Here is an 18,542-nt window from a genome sequence, read left to right on the forward strand (position 1 = left end):
TTGACCCATGAGTCTGTGATGAACATGATGTCCAAATTGAACTAAAACTCCGCTGCTTGCATCAGGTCCACATCCCTCCACCCTCTTCCTCGTCATGTGTCAATCTGGATACCTCTTAAACACTACCATTGTATCTGCTTCCACTGCTCCTCCTGGCCACCTCTTCCACTCTCTGTACTAAAAAAAAACTTGCCTCGCGCATCTCTCTCTTACCTGAAATGCCTGTCCTCCAGTATTTGATATTCTTATCCTAGGAGGAAGATTCTGAGTGTCAGCGCTTCATTTAATCTTTAGTTTGTGATCTCCCAAATCTGTGACAGGTGAGAACGAATTGCGAAGAGAGACTTTACCAGTGCTGCCTTCTCAACAGATTCAAATGGAACTCTGCCTGTTTTAACAGTCAGACTGGTATATTTCTCTGTTCACAACAAGAATGACACAAAACATTGAAAGGGAAATAATTTTCCAATGATTAAATGGGGTAGAATTATTATTTTTGTTCAGAATGTCATTGACTCAGAGAGTTATACAGCACAGATAGAGGCCCTTCAGCCCAAATCATCCCTGCCAGCCAATTGTCCTACCTGAGCCAGACGCATTTGCACCTGTGCTTCTAATCCTTGCCTGCGCCTGTAGCAGAGATTTCCAACAGGTAACAGCGCAGGTGAATGAGGCGATGGCGGGCTGAGATATTTAGCACCCATTCCCTTCTCATGAACCTGCCTCACAATCCCCATACAACTCTGCCAGCTTACTGAATCGGGGTCCCCACTCTCTGAGGTAATCATAAGGTGGGTCGGAGCCCGAGGCAAGCGAAGACATGGAACTCAGGGATCCTGCGGTGGAGCAGCTCCCCTCTAACACGTAGCTCTGCAGGGAGTCAAACGGAAGAGCAGAGGGGTCCATGTCAGCTTCCTTCAGCCTGTCCTGGATGAACTCTCGGAAGACAGCGGCGTCCAACCCCAATGCCAGTGACCGTCTGTACATTGACCGCACTTCAGATGCTGCGTCTTCCCGAATCTTGGCCGGTCGCCGAACATGGGGCTCCCTCAAGGCGGCCATGCTGAAAGCGTGAGTGTCCTCTTCGCCGCCCCCTTCGTCGTCGTACCTGACGATGTTTTCGCGGATGTCGTCTACTTCATCGGCAAAGTGAGGCTCCTTCTTGTGCTGTCTAAGGGTTAGGAGGAGGAGGGCAATTGCTGAGGAGGAAACCAAAAGGAAAAACAAAGGCTTGAGTGAGGCACAATGAGAATATATTGTTGCCTACTGAAGTACAATGTAGAGATGCACTGAAATTCTTGCTTTGCTGCGGCTACACAGGTATCTCCCGCTCCCTAGGAAAGACAGCCAATGGACTGAAGGAGTCATCACACCCTGGGTATTCTCTCTGCTCCCTCCTTCTGAAGGAAGAAGGCTTAGAAGTATGAAAGAGTGAACAAACAAAGATAATTTCTTCCCCAAAGGCATCAGGTTCTTGAATGAACTCCTCTTCCTGGGTGCTAATTGACCGTTCTTCCTATTATTGTCCTGTACTCAATAATTATGCTTGTAAGAAATGTTAACTGTGATAAAAATGATAACCACTTAGCCTGAAGAATCCTTTGCACGGCATGGGATGTTTTGACACGAATAACATCTCAAGCAATGTCTAAATTTCTTTAAGTAAAAAGTATAACTGGCCTATTGATGATAACTTGATGCAACACCAGAAACAAATGTTGTAGATAGACTTGAAACATACAGTAAATTGTCGGGTACTGAGGAGTGCGGTAGAGCAGAGGGATCTGGGAATACAGATACATAATTCCCTGAAAGTGGTGTCACAGGTGGATAGGGTTGTAAAGAGGGCTTTTCACATATTGTCCTTCGTATGTCAAGGTATTGAGTATAGGAGTTGGAATGTTATGGTGAGGTCAAATTTGGAGTATTGCCTAGAGTTTTAGTCACCTAACTACAGCAAATATATTTATAAAATTGAAAGAGTCCAGAAAAAATTTACTAGGATGTTGCTGGGACCTCAGGTACTGAGTTATAAGGAAAGGTTAAACAGGTCAGGACTTTATTCGAGGAATGAGGGGAGATTTGATAGAAGTATTTAAAATTATGAGGGGGACAGACAGAGTAAATAGAGGGAGGCTTTTTTCCACTGAGGGTAGGTGAGATACAAACCAAAGGACATGGGTTTAGGGTGAAAGGGGAAAAGTTTAGGGGGATCATCATTAGTGGAAGTATGGCACTAGCTGTCGGTTGAAGTAGTGAACACGTGCTCAATTTTAACATTAAAGAAAATTTTGTACAGGTCAATGGATAGAAGGGATATGGTCTCAGTGCAGGTCAGTGGGTCCAGGAAGAAAAATGACCAGAAGAGACCTCTTTTCCATGCTGTAATGTTCTATTGTTCTTTTGAACAGATGAGATTTGAGATGATCTGGAAACAAATTGCAATCGATTTACCTTTGCACATGCTTTAGGTTTTTGCGAATTCACTGGGAAAGAAGTGGTCCAGTCTTTGCTAGTTCTGGACATGTTCATGGATGTTATGTGTGGAGGAAACGTGGCCTCACAGCCTGTCTGCAATGTGTGTATTGCTCATGGTCACGTGTCCTCCTCATCTAGAACTTATTCAGAAGTCGTATCTCCTATCAATCAAAGTTGGACTCCGGTCAACCATTAATGCATACCTTGCAGGTGGCTAATTTAAATAATCTGGGGTCATTGTAGTCTAGACGCCAAGATCAGAACTGTCTAAAACATTGAGGCACAGCACATTTCTTTCTCTCTGCCTCATGGTCCAAGCACCGAACATCATTCCATGACAGGTCGCTACTGTGGACATCACTGGGTAAGGTGTGCAGTACACTGAAGCTGAGCCATAGTATTCTGATAGATCAATACTAAAAGAGAGCCGCATCCCCGCTGGGATAGGGAATTAGGTGTGAAGAAGAGTTCCTGTTTTAGAGTGTGTACTCAAGTATGTGAACATGTTGAGTATCGGTCAGAGTCCAACCTAGGTCCGAAATGAATGTTTATATCGTTGCTTAAGTGAAATAGTTATGGAGTATTGTTTAACGTTCTTCCATTTGTTTCTCGTGTGTTAATAAAAGTTCCATATGATTGTAACCCTTGTACCCAGACTCGTCTCTCCGTGAACCCACTAAACCTGATACTCTTCTCAATACCACAATGGAGTATGGTTTTCTGCTGCACTCATGTCCTCTCCATATGGTCTGGCTGCATTACTGTCTGGTATGGAGGTGCTAATGCACAGGACAAGAAAAAAAACACTTCAGAGTTGTTAACTCAGCCTGCGACATCACGGGCATCAGTCTCCACTCCATCGAGGCCATCTACAAGAGGCCTCTATCCTCAATGACCTCCACCATCAGGTCATGCCCTCTGCTACCATCAGAGAAGAGGTATAGGAGCCTCAAGTGAGCACTTATCGGCACAAGGACAGCTTCTTCCCCGCTGCCAGCAGATTCCTGAATGACCAATGAACCACAGACACGAACTCACTTGATCCTATCTTCTTGCACTATTTATTTCTTTTTGAAATCTAATTCATGGGGTATTGGCGCCTGTGACGCTGCCACAAAACAACGAATTTTGTGACATGCTCATGACAATAAATTCAGGTCCTGATTCCATATTTGTCTCAATCAAGCATTGGTCCAGGGTGCAACCTCCCCTGAAATGTGCAGACGTTATCGTCCTTGAACACTCCCTGCAGAGCGAGTTCTACATTCTCATCACTGCTTGGACATAGAGGGATTTTATAACTTTAGCTGCATCTTGATGTAATCCTTATGGCTGACGTAGAGGTATATGCCGGTATATAGAACGGTCCAAAACTTAAAATTCTTGCCTCAAAATTGGGTCATTTTATATGCCGGGTCTAAAGTCCAAACTTTGACAGTAAAGTCTCAATACCACTGCCATATTCCCCCTCCCTCTCCATATCCTACCCTAGTCCCACCAGATCCGATTCAAGTGTCCTGGTCACACTCTACCACCTTCCTCATGCTGACAACCCAGCTCTCGTCCACGCAAGTATCCCTGTCCAGCCCCAGGCGCATCTTCCTTGTGCTGACAACCTGAACCACCTCCACGCAGTCGTGATCGCGAAAAGAATGCCTGCGCATTGAGAGACAATGCCCGTTCAGCGGTGACCACCTACGTGCGTCCACTGAAGTCTCAGCGCTCCACTGTGGTGTCCATCTGCCCAGACCCACTGCCATCAGCTCTGTACAGGCTTTGAACGGCCTGTTACAGGAGCTGATAATGGTTTATTTTAAAACATGGTAATAAAATTAAAACCTTCATAGGGTAATTTGGTATTAAAATATTGTGACAGCATTACTTCATGATCAGTGCCAGACTTGGTGGAGGGGGGGTGTCCTGTACAAAGGGTTATAGCTCAAAACCTTAGGTGGAAAATCTGGGGTCAGCCGATACAGAGTCATCCTATAACCTGGCTTGTACAACATGCAGAAAGGCAGCGAGAGTCCTCACCTATTATCAACAGAATGCAGACTGTCACAGCTATGAGAGCTCCCGTGCTAAGGCCAGCAGGCAGCAGGAAGGCATCCGTATTGCAGAGTTGACCGACCCCATTGTTGCTGCATTTGCACACCAGGACAGTGAGGGTGTTAGTGCTGCTCAAGGAGGGAGTCCCACTGTCCTCAATCAGGATGGGCAGCAAGTAAACGGCTTGCTCTTGTCGATTAAATCCAGCTGCTCGGGTCAGAATAGCAGCTGTATTATCTGTCGGGGCAAGGCAAAAAACACAAAATCTTTGTTGAACACATCAATGAGGTAAATGAGGAGCTGATGCAGAGCAGGGGAGATCTCCAACATGACTGGCACCCACTGTATGTGATTTTGACCTTAATTACTCGATTACTTAATTACTTAAGTACTCGAGATGGCAGAGGTCGACAGCATCGAGTCCACGCTGCTGAAGATCCAGCTGCGCTGGATGGGTCACGTCTCCAGAATGGAGGACCATCGCCTTCCCAAGATCGTGTTATATGGCGAGCTCTCCACTGGCCACCGAGACAGAGGTGCACCAAAGAAGAGGTACAAGGACTGCCTAAAGAAATCTCTTGGTGCCTGCCACATTGACCACCGCCAGTGGGCTGATATCGCCTCAAACCGTGCATCTTGGCGCCTCACAGTTTGGCGGGCAGCAACCTCCTTTGAAGAAGACCGCAGAGCCCACCTCTTGTCAGTGAGGTAAAGGAGGAAAAACCCAACACCCAACCCCAACCAACCAATTTTCCCCTGCAGCCGCTGCAACCGTGTCTGCCTGTCCCGCATCGGACTTGTCAGCCACAAACGAGCCTGCAGCTGACGTGGATTTTTACCCCCTCTGTAAATCTTCGTCCGCGAAGCCAAGCCAAAGAAAAGAATTTAATTTTCATGCTTGGAAGGTGTGGATGGGGAAAGTGGTACAATGAACAGGCAACATATTCCCCTCAGGTTACTATTGAATGACTTGTTATGATACAATGGAGCATTATGTCTAGGTCATTCCTGTTTGATGTTGTATGACGGGGGTTGGGGGAGAGAGAGGGGGGAGAGAGGCGGGGGAGGGACGGGAGGGGAGGGAGGGACGGGAGAGGGGGGAGGGACGGGAGGGGGGGAGAACAGTGGTAAGGTTCAAAAGATATTTCCACAAGTACATGGATATGAAAGGTTATATGTGCTGAATGTCGGAAACTGGGACTTGCTTGGGTAGATAACTTGGTCAACATGGATAAGTTGGGCCAACCTTTCTATGCTGTAAAACCTGATGAATCAGATGCTGCATTGTTGTGTTATCTTCTGGATAATGAATTTTTCTGACCATATTTTCAAAAATGAGTTTATTCCCCCCCTCCAGCCCCTCTCCAAGGAGAGGAAGCTGGACCATTGTGTTCATCCCTTGCTGCTCGAGTTCTCCTCTGCTGGGATTATCAGGGGGTGAATTGTTCGACATTCCCAAAGGCACATTGTCTGGGCTTCTGCTCGATTCACCGTCACCATGGAAGAAGAAAATAAAATAAAAAGAGAGTTAGGCAGACTGTAGGAAAAATAAAGTAAAATGAAAGAAAGGAAAACAGAAATGCAGAAGGAGATAAGATAGGAAAGGATGAAGAGAAAGAAATAGAGCACAAAACATTACAGGTAAAACACCAAGGTCCACAGACAAGGCTGCATAAACTTAGCAGGTCAAAAAGGGATATTTCAGTGATCGCTTCGCTAAGCACTTCTCTCTGTCCACATCCGTGACAGGGATCTCGCATTGGCAACCACTTCAATCCCAAAGCCCGCTCCCATGCTGACATGTCTGTCCATGGCCTCATGTTCTGTCCCACCAAGTGGTTCTTTGAGTGAGTCTGCCAGATGTAAATGAAAAGAAATGTCACAGGACTGACAGAGGAGGAATGAGCTCATAGTTTCTCTGGAGCATTTTAGAGAGCTACAAGATCCCGAGGACAGAAACAGTCTTGCGTCTGCTGGCACAAAGTGTGACTGGAGATCTAATTGCTGCTTCTGAGGTAATGGCATGATCTCGCCTGTTAAAACTATCACAATTATTCCTCCTCCACCCCCCCCCCCCACTACCAACCAAGCAGAATGCAAGTCTGTAACACAGGCAGGAGCACACTTAGCATCTGCAGTTCAATCTCACGCTCGGCGGGGAGCAGCGCAGAAAGCCTGAGACATCAGCGATCCCACGGGATCCTACCTCCATTATCTCTGATGGTGAAATTGGGATTACTGGGAGTGGCATCTGCAGCCAGGCTGAAGTGGAAGTGCTGTCCATCCAAAGGATCATCCCTGTCCACTGCGCTGATGGTCTGGATGAGCTGAAATGGGAGAGAATCAAAATGAGGCTGGATTAGGACACACCCCTTTATAGCATTCCAGGCACTGGACAGAAAGGTATCTAGACTTGGGCAGAGAATATAGAATACTGCAGTGCAGAACAGGCCCCTTGGCCCTCGATGGTGAGCTGACCAATATATTCCATTAAAATAAATTTCTAAACCCTCTTCCATCCCTGTGCCTGCCTAAGAGTCTCTTAAGCACCCCAAATGTTTCAACTTCCACCACCATCCCTGGAAATGCATTCCAGGTATGCACAATTCTCTGTGTAAAGCACTTACCCCTGATGTCTCCCCTAAACTTCCCTCCCTTCACTTTGTACATATGTCCTCTGGTGTTTTCTATTCCTGCCCTGGGAAACAAGTGCTGGCCGTCCACCCTATCTATGCCTCTCATAATCTTGTGGACCTTTATTAAGTCTCCTCTCATCCTTCTCCTCTCCAAAGAGAAAAGTCCCAGACCTGCGGACCTTGTCTCATAAGACTTATTTTCCAATCCTGGTAACATCCTGGTAAATCTCCTCTGCACCTTCTCCACAGCTTCCACACCCTTCCTATAATGAGGTGACCAGAACTGAACACCATACTCTGGTGATAAATTCACCAGAGATTTGGAGAGTTGCAATATGACCTCTCTACTCTTGAACTCAATCCCCCTATTAATGAATCCCAGCATCCCATACCCCTTCTAAACTATCCTATCAACCTGTGCGGTGACCTTGAGGGATGCATGGATTTGGACCCCAAGGTCATTCTGTTCATCCACATACTTAAGTAACCAACCACTAACCCTGCACTCAGCCTTCTGGTCTGTCCTTCTAAAATGCATCACCTCACACTTGATCGGATTAACTTTTCATAATATATACTCTGGACTGAATCCATGGGTGAACTCCAGTACAAACCAACTGGCGGTTGGGTATAAAACCAGTCTCGGAAAACAGGGACACGTAGGGGTAGAGTGATGCCGGAGCGCACTGGTGCGACACTCCAGGCATGGCAGAGAGCTGCTCCAGGCACCTCCTTGTCACTGTTTTTGGTGAGCTCTAGCACCTCAAAAATTAGCATTACACCCCTGGGTGTCCCCATTTTATATGCGCTTAATGGTAGTCCTGGAAAACTGGGACACGAACTCCAAAGGGTTCGCATGTCTCTCTTCTCAACACTGTTCAAATAAGAGTTGTTGCTAGATTGCATGTTCTAAACATGATCTTATTGGCCAATGTCCTTTGTGGGATCCTCTTCAACAATTCAGAATGATGGGGAGGAGTCACGTGATGGAGTAGTGGCTGGTAGGAGAATACCAGACCTCTCCAGAAAAGAAGAAATAAAGTGAAGAAAATGCAAAGTTCAAGAAACACAAAGCACAACATATAAAAGATAAAGTTGTAGAGAAAAGAAGAAAATGGCATCCAAGAAGGAAAAAGTAAAAATATCAGGAAAAGAAGAAAAGATGCCGGAAGAGAAATGGGAAGGCCTTACCTGCATGAAGAAATAGGGAGCCGTCATGGAGAAGAGAGCCCGTTCTCCAAGGTTGGTGAAGACCCCGCAGAGTCACGACCCCCCGACCGCTGGACTGCAAAAATGACTCTCTGAGCAAAACAAAACCGCGCAACTGCGAATGTGTCAGGAGTCACTCATATGCAGTGTGCTCACTAAGGAGAAGGAGAACACTGACGGGAGGGGGGCCCAGCTGAGGAGTGAGCAAACACAGCGCAATCAGCTGAGGGGTGCCCGACACCAGGGCTCTCAGCTGGAAGAAGAGGAAAGTGACAGGAAAGGGAGCGATAGGAAAGAAGAGCAGCAACAGGAGGTCCAACAGATGAGTAGCCCAGAAGAAGACCAACAGCAAGAAGCCAAGCAAGAAGAAGCCCAGCAAAGTGAGGCAAGCAACTCAACAGGAAAGTCAGAAGAAACACAGATACAAGGAAGAGAAGAAGAAGACACAAACACAGGTACAGACACAGAAGAAGAGGAAGAAGAAGACCAAGATCTGCACAGAGAAATAGAAGGTAAAACCAATGGACAGTATATAGATTTTTTAAAAATCAAGAACAAATTAGAGCATTAAAAGAATGGTTGACATTAGAATTTAGTGAAATGAAAAGAAAAATGAAAGTACAGAAGAAAAAATGAGTAGAATAGAGCTGGTCATGACAGAAATAGGGAAAAGATTAGAAAATGTGGAAGAACGAGAAACAGAAATGGAAGTGAAAGACATAAGAAAAAATTTGGAAGAAAGTGATAAAAAAGTTGAAGAAACACAGGAGTTGTTAGCTCAGAAAATTGATATGATGGAAAATTATAGTAGGCGAAACAACATAAAAATAGTGGGCCTAAAGGAAGATGAAGAAGGCACAGATGTGAAGGAATTTATAAGAGAATGGATCCCAAAGGTCCTGGGAATGACAGAAAGGAGGAGTGGAAATAGAAAGGGCACACTGAACACTAGCTCCGAAACCACAGACACAGCAAAAACCAAGATACGTTTTAGTAAAATTTTTAAGATATATGACAAGAGAAAATATACTGGAGCAGGCAAGGAATAAAATTAGAGAAGACAATAAAGCATTGGAATACAAGGGTCAAAAAATATTTTTTTTACCCAGACATGTTTTGAACTCTTAAAGAAGAGGAAGGAGTTTAATACAGCAAAATCGATTCTATGGAAAAAAAGGTTATAAATTTATGTTAAGACATCCAGCTGTGCTTAAAATATTTATCCCTGGGGAGCAAAACAAATTGTTCTTGGATCTGGAGGAAGCACGAGAATTTGCAGAATGCCTGCAGGACAGAAGGAGAGATGAAGAGATGTAACAAGAATGAAGAACGGCGATAAAAATATATATACATAATTTTTACATCCTTATATGTAAGAACTAAAGAAGGGAAAGAAAAGGGAAGAAAGGAAGTAAGGAGTGAAGAAAGAGAGTGAGCTTTCTTATATGTGAAGAAAAAAGTCTTTTCTGGAGGGGGTTGGGTGGGAGAGAAATTGCGAAATCAGTTGACGCTTGTGAGCGGGTTTGCAATCCAGATGGAGAGGGGAGTTGTGGTTGCCCGGCAAGGGATAAGGGGCAATTCAGAGAGGGGGGGATATTTGGGGTTAAAGGAATATTAGATGTGGGAGTTGTTGAAGTCTTTTATGTTTTAAATGTGTTGTCAGACATTGAGTTCAAAAAGGGAACACTGAGAGATGAAAATGGGGAAAAGGGGATAGTGGTGGTGAGGAAGCAGAAATGAGGTTTAAACAAGATATGAGATGGCATGTTGAACTATATGACTATAAACATTAATGGAATACATAACCAAATTAAATGAAAAAGGCTATTAAATTTCATGAAAAAAGAAAAAAATAGGCATAGCATTTGTGCAGGAAATGCATCTAACTGAAGTGGAACATAGTAAATTAAAGAGAGACTGGGTAGGGCACGTAACGGCAGAGATGTAGCTATATTAATTAATAAAAATGTACCAATCAAAATAGAGGAGGAAATAATAGATCCGCCAGGGAGGTATGTAATGATAAAGTGTCAGATATATTCAGAATTTTGGAATTTGATCAATATATATGCACCTAATGAAGAGGACCAAAAGTTTATGCAAGTTATTTTTTTGAAGAGTGTAGATACGCAGGGGAATATATATTGATAGGAGGGGATTTTAATCTTAATTTGGATCCAATGTTGGATAAAACTGGACAAAAGACTAGCAAAAAGAATAAAATGGCCAAATTTATGGTTAAATCAATCCAGGAAATGAAACTTATGGATATGTGGAGGAGGCAGCACCCAAGGGAGAAGGAATATTCATATTATTCGAGTAGGCACAAAACATACTGAAGGATTGATGTGTTTTTATTGTCGGCCCATATTCAAGGGAGAGTTAGGAAAACTGAATATAAAGCTAGATTTCTTTATGATCATTCACCCCTGTTATTAGTAATAGAACTGGGAGATATTCCACCAAGAATTTATAGATGGAGGTTAAACTCCATGCTACTTAAAAGGCAGGAATTTAGAGAATTTATTGACGCCAAATTAAAATGTACTTTGAAACAAATACAGAATCAGTGAAAGACAAATTTATATTATGGGATGCAATTAAAGTCTTCATTAGAGGGCAGATAATAAGTTATGTAACTAAGATGAAAAAGGACTACAATTGGGAAATAGAACAGTTGGAAAGGGAGATAGTAAGTACAGAAAAAGAATTAGCAACAAGGGATGATGTAACAAAAAGAAGAGAATTGGCAGACAAAAAAAACAAACAAAACATTATAAACGTATAAGGTGGAGAAGAACATAATGAAAATAAAGCAAAAGTATTATGAGCTAGGAGAAAAAACAAAAAAATATTAGCCTGGCAACTTAAAACAGAACAAGCTAAAAGAACGATACTGGCATCAAGGAAAAAGGACAAACAGATTACATATAATCCAATGGAGATTGATGAGAACTTTAAGGAATTTTACGAACAATTATACCAAACTGAGAACAAGGGGAAAGATGATAAAATAGAAGAGTTTTTAGCTAAAATTGAACTGCCGAAATTGCAAGAAGAGGAGCAAAACCAACAGATAAAACCATTTGAAATAGTGAAAGTACAGGATATATTAAAAAAGCTGCCGAATAATAAAACGCCTGGAGAGGATGGATTCCCAATTGAATTCTAAAAAATATTTAAAGAGTTATTAATTCTTCCTCCCCTGGAAGTAATGAACCAGATAGAAGAAATACAAAACTTGCCAGATTCATGTAAGACAGCAATAATTACAGTAATACCAAAGATCCACTAACACCAGCATCATATAGACCAATATCTCGACTTAATTCAGATTATAAGATAATAGTAAAATTATTAGCAAACAGATTGGCCGACTGTGTACCAAAAATAGTAAAACAAGATCAAACTGGATTTATTAAGAAAAGACAAACAGTGGATAATGTCTGTAAATTTATTAATCTAATTCATGCAGTTCAAGGAAATAAGAAGCCAACAGTGGCTGTACCTTTAGATGCAGAAAAAGCCTTTGACAGGGTAGAATGGAATTATTGATTCAAAATATTACAGAGGTTCAATCTACCAGAAAAATATATTAATTGGATTAAAGCCTTATATAATGGACCATTGGTGAAGGTAATGTATCGAACAAATTTGAATTAAGCAGATCAACTAGGCAGGGATTTCCACTATCTCCCTCACTGTTCGCTTTAGCAATAGAACCATTGGCAGAATTGATAAGAACAGAATATAATATAAAAGGGATAAAAATAAAGGAGAAGGAGTATAAAATCAGTTTATTTGTAGATGAGGTCATAGTATACTTAACAGAACCAGAAATATCAATAAAAGAACTACATAAGAAATTGAAGGAATGTGGAGAAATATCGGGGTACAAGATTAACGCAAATAAAAGTGAAGTGATGCCAATGAGTAATGTGGATTATACAGAATTTTAAAAAGAATCACCATTTAAATGGCAAACACAAGCAATCCGATACCTAGGTATTAGATTAGATAATAATTTAAGAGACTTGTACAAATTAAATTATCAGCCATTAATAAAGAAATTGCAGGAAGACTTAGAACATTGGAAAGAATTACCACTAACATTGATAGGGAGGGTATATTGCATTAAAATGAATGTCTTCCCAAAGATACAATACTTATTTCAATCATTACCAATTCCCTTAACAGTGAAATTCTTTAATGAACTAAAGAGAATAATAAGGAAATTTTTATGGAAAGAGGGGAAGCCGAGGATAGCGTTAGATAAATTAACAGAGTGGTACAACCAAGCTGGGATTGCAGTTGGCAAACATTAAAAATTATTATAGAGCAGCACAATTAAGATACCTATCAGATTTTTATCAGACAAGGGAAAAACCAGATTGGACTAAGATAGAGCTAGATAAAATAGGGGAGAAGGTACCGGAACATATACTTTATAAGTGGGATGGAAAGCTGATACGATATAAAAACTCACCAGTATTGCATCATTTACTCAATATATGGAAGAAGAATCACTTAGAAAGGAAAAAAACAAATTAAAAAATACCAAAATTATTATTGACGCAAAATCAGCTAATCCCTTTTACAATAGATAACCTTTCCTTTAGAGAATGGGAGAGAAAAGGGATTAAAAGAATAGAAAATTGTTTTTTGGGAAATAATTTATTAACATTTGAACAAATGAAGTACAAATATGGGATAACTCATGGTACAATGTTTGCATACCATCAACTGAAAGGATAAATTGGGAAACAGACTGAGATTACCAGAAGAAAGCAGCTTTGAATATGTGATTACAGAAACAATGATAATAAAAAGATTTATAATGAACATGTCCATCAAGCTGCAATAGAAGGAAAATGATGAAATAAGCTATAAACCCAAACAAAAGTGGAAAAAGGTTTAAACATAAAGATAAAAAATGAAACATGGGAAAATTTATGCTCTGGAACTATGAGGAATATAATAAACACAAGGTTAGGCATGATACAGTATAATTGGTTACACTGGCTATATATCACGCCTCAAAAGTTAAATAAATGGGACCCAGCAGTATCAGATAGATCTTTTCGCTGTAAGAAGGAAACATGCAATTTGGGCATGTGAGGAAGTGGAAAAGTTTTGGGAAGATCTAAATCAGGTATTAAATAAAATCACAAAAAGCAACATACCAAAAAATCCAGAGATCTTCCTTCTAAGTAATATAAGAAGTAAAGAATTAGGCCTCAAACTGGATGAAGCACAAAAAAGATTCATTATGATAGCCTTAGCTGTAGCAAAAAAATGTAGAATGTCAACTTGGAAATCAGAAGAGAGCCTGAGAGTACAGCAATGGGACATGGAAATGAATAAATGTATTCCATTGGAAAAAATAACATATAATTTAAGAAATAACGTCACAGACTTTGAACAAATTTGGGAACCGTACATGGAACACAACAGAGAGGGCTTGCCTCGGACTGGCACCCCCTAAAATGATAAGAAGACAAAATGACTTGATCCAGTGTGTAAAAGTAGATGACACATTTTTCTTATTTTTCATTGTGTGATGACATTGTTTAATGGGTTTATTGTATTATATATGTTGAATATTTATTGGTTTTGGAAGGGGGTGGGAAGGTGGGAGGGAAGGTGGGGGGGGGGAAAAGGGGAGAAAATGTCACTGTGTATATTTAAGAGGGAAATGTTTGTCTGTATTTTGATTGATATGGTTCACAGTGTGAAAAATAAAATTCAGAATGAATTGATAGATTTTTTAACAATTAACAACAATAAATAAAACACATCAGGGGATGGGTGGGAATTTGACAGACTGCGGGCATTGGAATCTGGAATCTCCCTCTCAGCAGGTTGAATAGCATGAGAGGGAGAAAAGGAATGATCAACAGCAAGACACGCACTTATGAAAAAAAATGATAAAACTGCATGTTAATGTTGAAACATTCACCTTGCAAAATGCAATGATTTTCTTTAAAATTTGTTTTCAAAAAGGCTGAGAAAGAACGTCACTCTCATTTGTCAGTGGGATGTAGAGTGTAAGTGAAATGAGAAATGTTCAGGCCAGGAAAAGGGAGAGGAATCAGGAAGAAAAATGAGAATTGGAAACAGAAGGCCCTTCAGCCCCTCTTGTCTGTTCTGCAATTTAATGTCCATGACTGATCTTTAACTCTAGTGTCATATTTCTGCACCAAACCCACGCCTTTTAATTCATTTATGACCTCAACATCGACGAGTATACGTAGGAGTTGGGATATTATAGCAAAGTTGTCTCAGACATAAGTGAGGTCAAATTTGGAATATTGTGTCCAATTTTGGTCACCTAACTACAGTAAATATAGCAATAAGATTGAAAGAGTGCAGAGAAGACATAACAGGATGTTGCTGGGACTTGATTAAGCAGGTTAGGACTTTATTCCTTGGAGCATTGAGGGGAGATTTGATACAGGTTTACAACATTATGATGGGCAATAGATAAACACAAGCAGGATTTTTCCAGAGGTTGGTGACATAAGACCAAGAGTTCATCAGTTAAGGGTGAAAGATGAAATGTTTAAAGAAGTTGTTTTCAAACTTTTTCTTTCCACTCACATCCCACCTTAAGTAATCCCTATGCCGTAGGTGCTCTGTGATTAGTAAGGGATTACTCTTTTAATCGTACCTAACTGACTCGTTATGTGCACGGCTTCATCACTCCAAAGGAAATGGCCTAATGACAATTTTTCTCAAGCAAAATATTTCAGTAACAATTGGGTCTGGAGCAATGATTCTCTGCCTTCTCTTCCCACTCATATCCCACCTTAAGCAATCCCTTAATCTTAGAGCACGCAAGACATAGGGATTACTTAAACTGGGATGTGAGTGGAAAGAAAAAGGTTGAAAATCATTGGTTTAAAGGGAACATTAAGGGGATCGCAGCGAATAATGAGAGTGTAGAATGAGTTGGAATCTGTTGTGGTGAATGCGGGCACGATTTCTGAAAAATTTGGACAGGTGCGAGGCTGAAAGGAGTATGGAGGGCTATGGTACAGGTGATGTTCAACAAGACTAGGCAGGATAACAGTCTGGCATGGACCTGATGGTCAATGCATCTGTTTATGTGCGATATTCTAATCTATGAATCCCTAAAGATTTTCTCACTAAAGGCATTAGTAAAACTATGAACTAGACTGTAATGGATTAGCAAGATTGCCGATGAAATTGAAATGTTTGAATTTAAATTTAATCTTTAAAAATTTAGACATACAGCCTGGTAACAGGCCATTTTGGCCCACGGGTCCATGCCGCCCAATTTACACCCAATTAACCTACAGCCCCAGAAAGTTTCGAATGATGAGAGGAAACTGGAGCCCCTCAGGGAAAACCTATGCAGACATGTACAATTCCTTACAGGCAGCCTGGACTCGAACCCCTGTCCTGATCACTGACATTGTAAAAGCGTTGCCCTAACTGCTATGCCAACCGTGCCACCCCAATTGTTTAATATTGTAGACAGTGAATATAGTTGTCTAAGATTGCGGCAGAATCTTGATCAATTGGGCTGGTGGGTGGTGAAATGGTTAACAGATTTTAATACAGAGTAATGTGATGTGTTGCATTTTGGAAGATGTAACATGGGTTGGAACTTCATAGTGAATGGTAGAGATCTCTGACAGTCTTCCTATACCTTCGTGGCCAGAACTACTTGGAGGTCTGACCAAGGTTTTATTAAGATGGAGCATAATCTCTGTACATAATGTCCCATCTAGTGTGGTAAAGCAGAGGGATCTTGGAGTACAGACACATAGTACCAGGTACACAATCCTTTATCCGGACATCTAAAATCCAGAAAGCTCCAAAAACCGGCATTTTTTACCTGGTGCTGGTACAGCGGAGGGAGAGAGAGAGAGAGATGGCAGTGCGACGAAGTTGGGCGGGGGGGAGAGAGATGGCAGCGTGACTCGGGCAGGCGGGGGGGAGAGAGACAGCAGTGCGACTCGGGTGGGCCGGGGGAGAGAGCAAGCAGTGCGACTCGAGTGGGCAGGTGGGAGAAGCAGCAGTGTGATTTGAGTGGGCAGGGCTGGTATAGAGACAGCAGAACAATTGGAAGGGGGTGGATACGGCAGCACAATTCGGGTGGGCTTAAATCTGGGGCAGCTGGAAAAATCGAAATTTGGAACACCCTGTCCCCCAAATGTTCTGGATAAAGGATTGTGTACCTGTACTTTGAAAGGGGGCACCGGATGTAGATCAGGTGGTCTAAAAGGCTTTCTGCACATTGGCCTTCATCTTTTAGAGTACTGAGTACAGAAGTTGGGAGGTCATGTTGCAGTTGCACAAGACAGTGGTGAGGTCCTATTTGGAGTAATGGTTCAGTTTTTGGTCACCGTGTTGCAGGAAAGAAGTTGTAGAGTTGGGAATGGCTCAGTGAAGATTTCTAAGGATGGTGGGGGCCTGATCTCTTGGCCGAAGTTGGGCAGGCTAGGGCTTTATTCCTTGGAGTGCAGGAGGTTGAGGGGTGTTCAAAACCGTGAGAGGACAGATCTTTTGCTCAGAATAAGGGAAATTGGTAACCAAAGGACATGGGTTTAAAATCTGGCAGGAGAGACTGAACAGGAATCTGAGGGGGGGTCATTTTATTCACGCGACACCAGGTGTATTGAATGGGCTGCCGGAGGTGGTGTTTGAGGCGAGTACTATTGCAATGTTTAAGGTAAATTTGAATGTATAGGATGGGTCCAAACGCAGGCAGTTGGGATGAGTATGGGTAACATCACTTATTCAGCATGGGCAGGATGGGCCAAAAGGCCTGTTTCCGCTCTGCATGGAGTGAAACACAGACGGTGTGATTGTAATAAAAACACAGAAATGTTGGAGAACTCAGCGGGTCTTGCGACGTCTGTAGGAAGTAAAGATATATAACCGACGCTTCGGGCCTGAGCCCCTCTTAGACCTTGAAGACGGGCTCAGGCCCGAAACAACTGTAATATAACTTTAACTCCTCTGGACGCAATGAGTTCCTGCAGCATCTGTGTTTTACCATGCTGGTGGCTCGATGAGTCTAATTGGAACAGTTACTGATTTCCATTAAACGTAATCATTCTAGATGCAACCCTTGTTATATTTTAATGGCAAAAGGTACACTGTGTCCAACACTAATGAAAGCAGTAAAAGATACTCCTAGATTAAACCAAAAATGAAAACTGAAAATTTCAGCAAACTAAATACTGTAATAAGAAAATTTGCACTTTAATATTTGATGAAAGGATATCAATTAACCCATTAACTATGTCACAAATATGTGACACAGCACATTGGGAACCTTGCTGGTTCCCAGCAGAGCGACACGTCAGCCTTTGTTATTTCCCTTTCACTCTACAATTTTTCTTTCTATCACACATCCATCGACTCTCCTTTGATTCTTTTGTCAATCCACTGTATTGAGGAGATGGCCCAACAGGGAAGGTGACCACAGTAGTGGACCAGCGAGGTGCTCAGCGGCTGCAGGACCCACTCAGGCTCTGGGCTGCTGGAGACTGGCTCATGGGGACCATGCTGAAGGCAAAACGGCTCCCGATGGACCTCGGGCACTGAAAGCTTCCGGATAGCGTCAGAGGTTTGGATCTGGAGCATGTGTTGTGGATGAATCGAACTGGGGTCTGTTCCAGCTGCAGAAACGCTGGCGGTGAATCCACGGACACTCAATGCTTATGAAAGGGATTCTCTCCTATTTCTCTTTCTCCTACTGTTGGGGGCTTCGGGCGACGCTCATGGCGACTCTTTGTTTGCCTTATGGAAGATGCAAGTTGAAGACGGAGGACCAGAAATAGGCCATTTAGCCCATTGAGTGTGCTCCGCCAATTAAGCATAAGCTGATCCATTTTCCCACTCAGCCCCTTGAAATCTACACCAGCCAATTAGCATGTCTATTTTCTGCGGATATGACCCTTCATTGGCCAGGCAATGGGCCAAATTAGGAAATGGGCAGGGGTCGGCCTTCTGTCCTTCTGGCCCATCATGTCTGTCATTAAATAAGATCATGTATGATCTGGCTCATCTCCATTGACCTATCTGTTTCCATAATCCTTAATTCCCTTACTCTGTGTTTCAAAGACATTCAATGATGTATCCTCTGTTGCATTTCATCGATTCACCTCTCTCTGGGAAAAGCAGTTCCTCTTC

General features: G+C 42.2%; 1 protein-coding gene across 2 annotated transcripts in view; it reads right to left on the bottom strand.

Annotated features, from left to right (window-relative positions):
* The window catches only part of LOC138755821 (cadherin-7-like), a 176,362-nt gene that overhangs the window by 20,303 nt on the left and 137,517 nt on the right, over positions 1–18,542 (bottom strand). The window contains exons 10-12 of one of the 2 annotated variants that reach the window (XM_069922500.1): positions 6,734–6,854; positions 4,513–4,764; positions 546–1,199 (exon numbers count right to left, since the gene is read on the bottom strand). In XM_069922500.1, coding sequence (XP_069778601.1) covers positions 712–1,199; positions 4,513–4,764; positions 6,734–6,854 — 861 coding nt within the window. In that variant the 3' untranslated portion in view covers positions 546–711. Of the gene's footprint in view, positions 1–545; positions 1,200–4,512; positions 4,765–6,733; positions 6,855–18,542 lie in introns of those variants that run through there. The other variant, XM_069922499.1, reaches the window with a different exon arrangement.

The sequence above is a fragment of the Narcine bancroftii genome, chromosome 2 (assembly GCF_036971445.1).
Source record: "Narcine bancroftii isolate sNarBan1 chromosome 2, sNarBan1.hap1, whole genome shotgun sequence".
Taxonomy (NCBI): Eukaryota; Metazoa; Chordata; class Chondrichthyes; order Torpediniformes; family Narcinidae; genus Narcine; species Narcine bancroftii.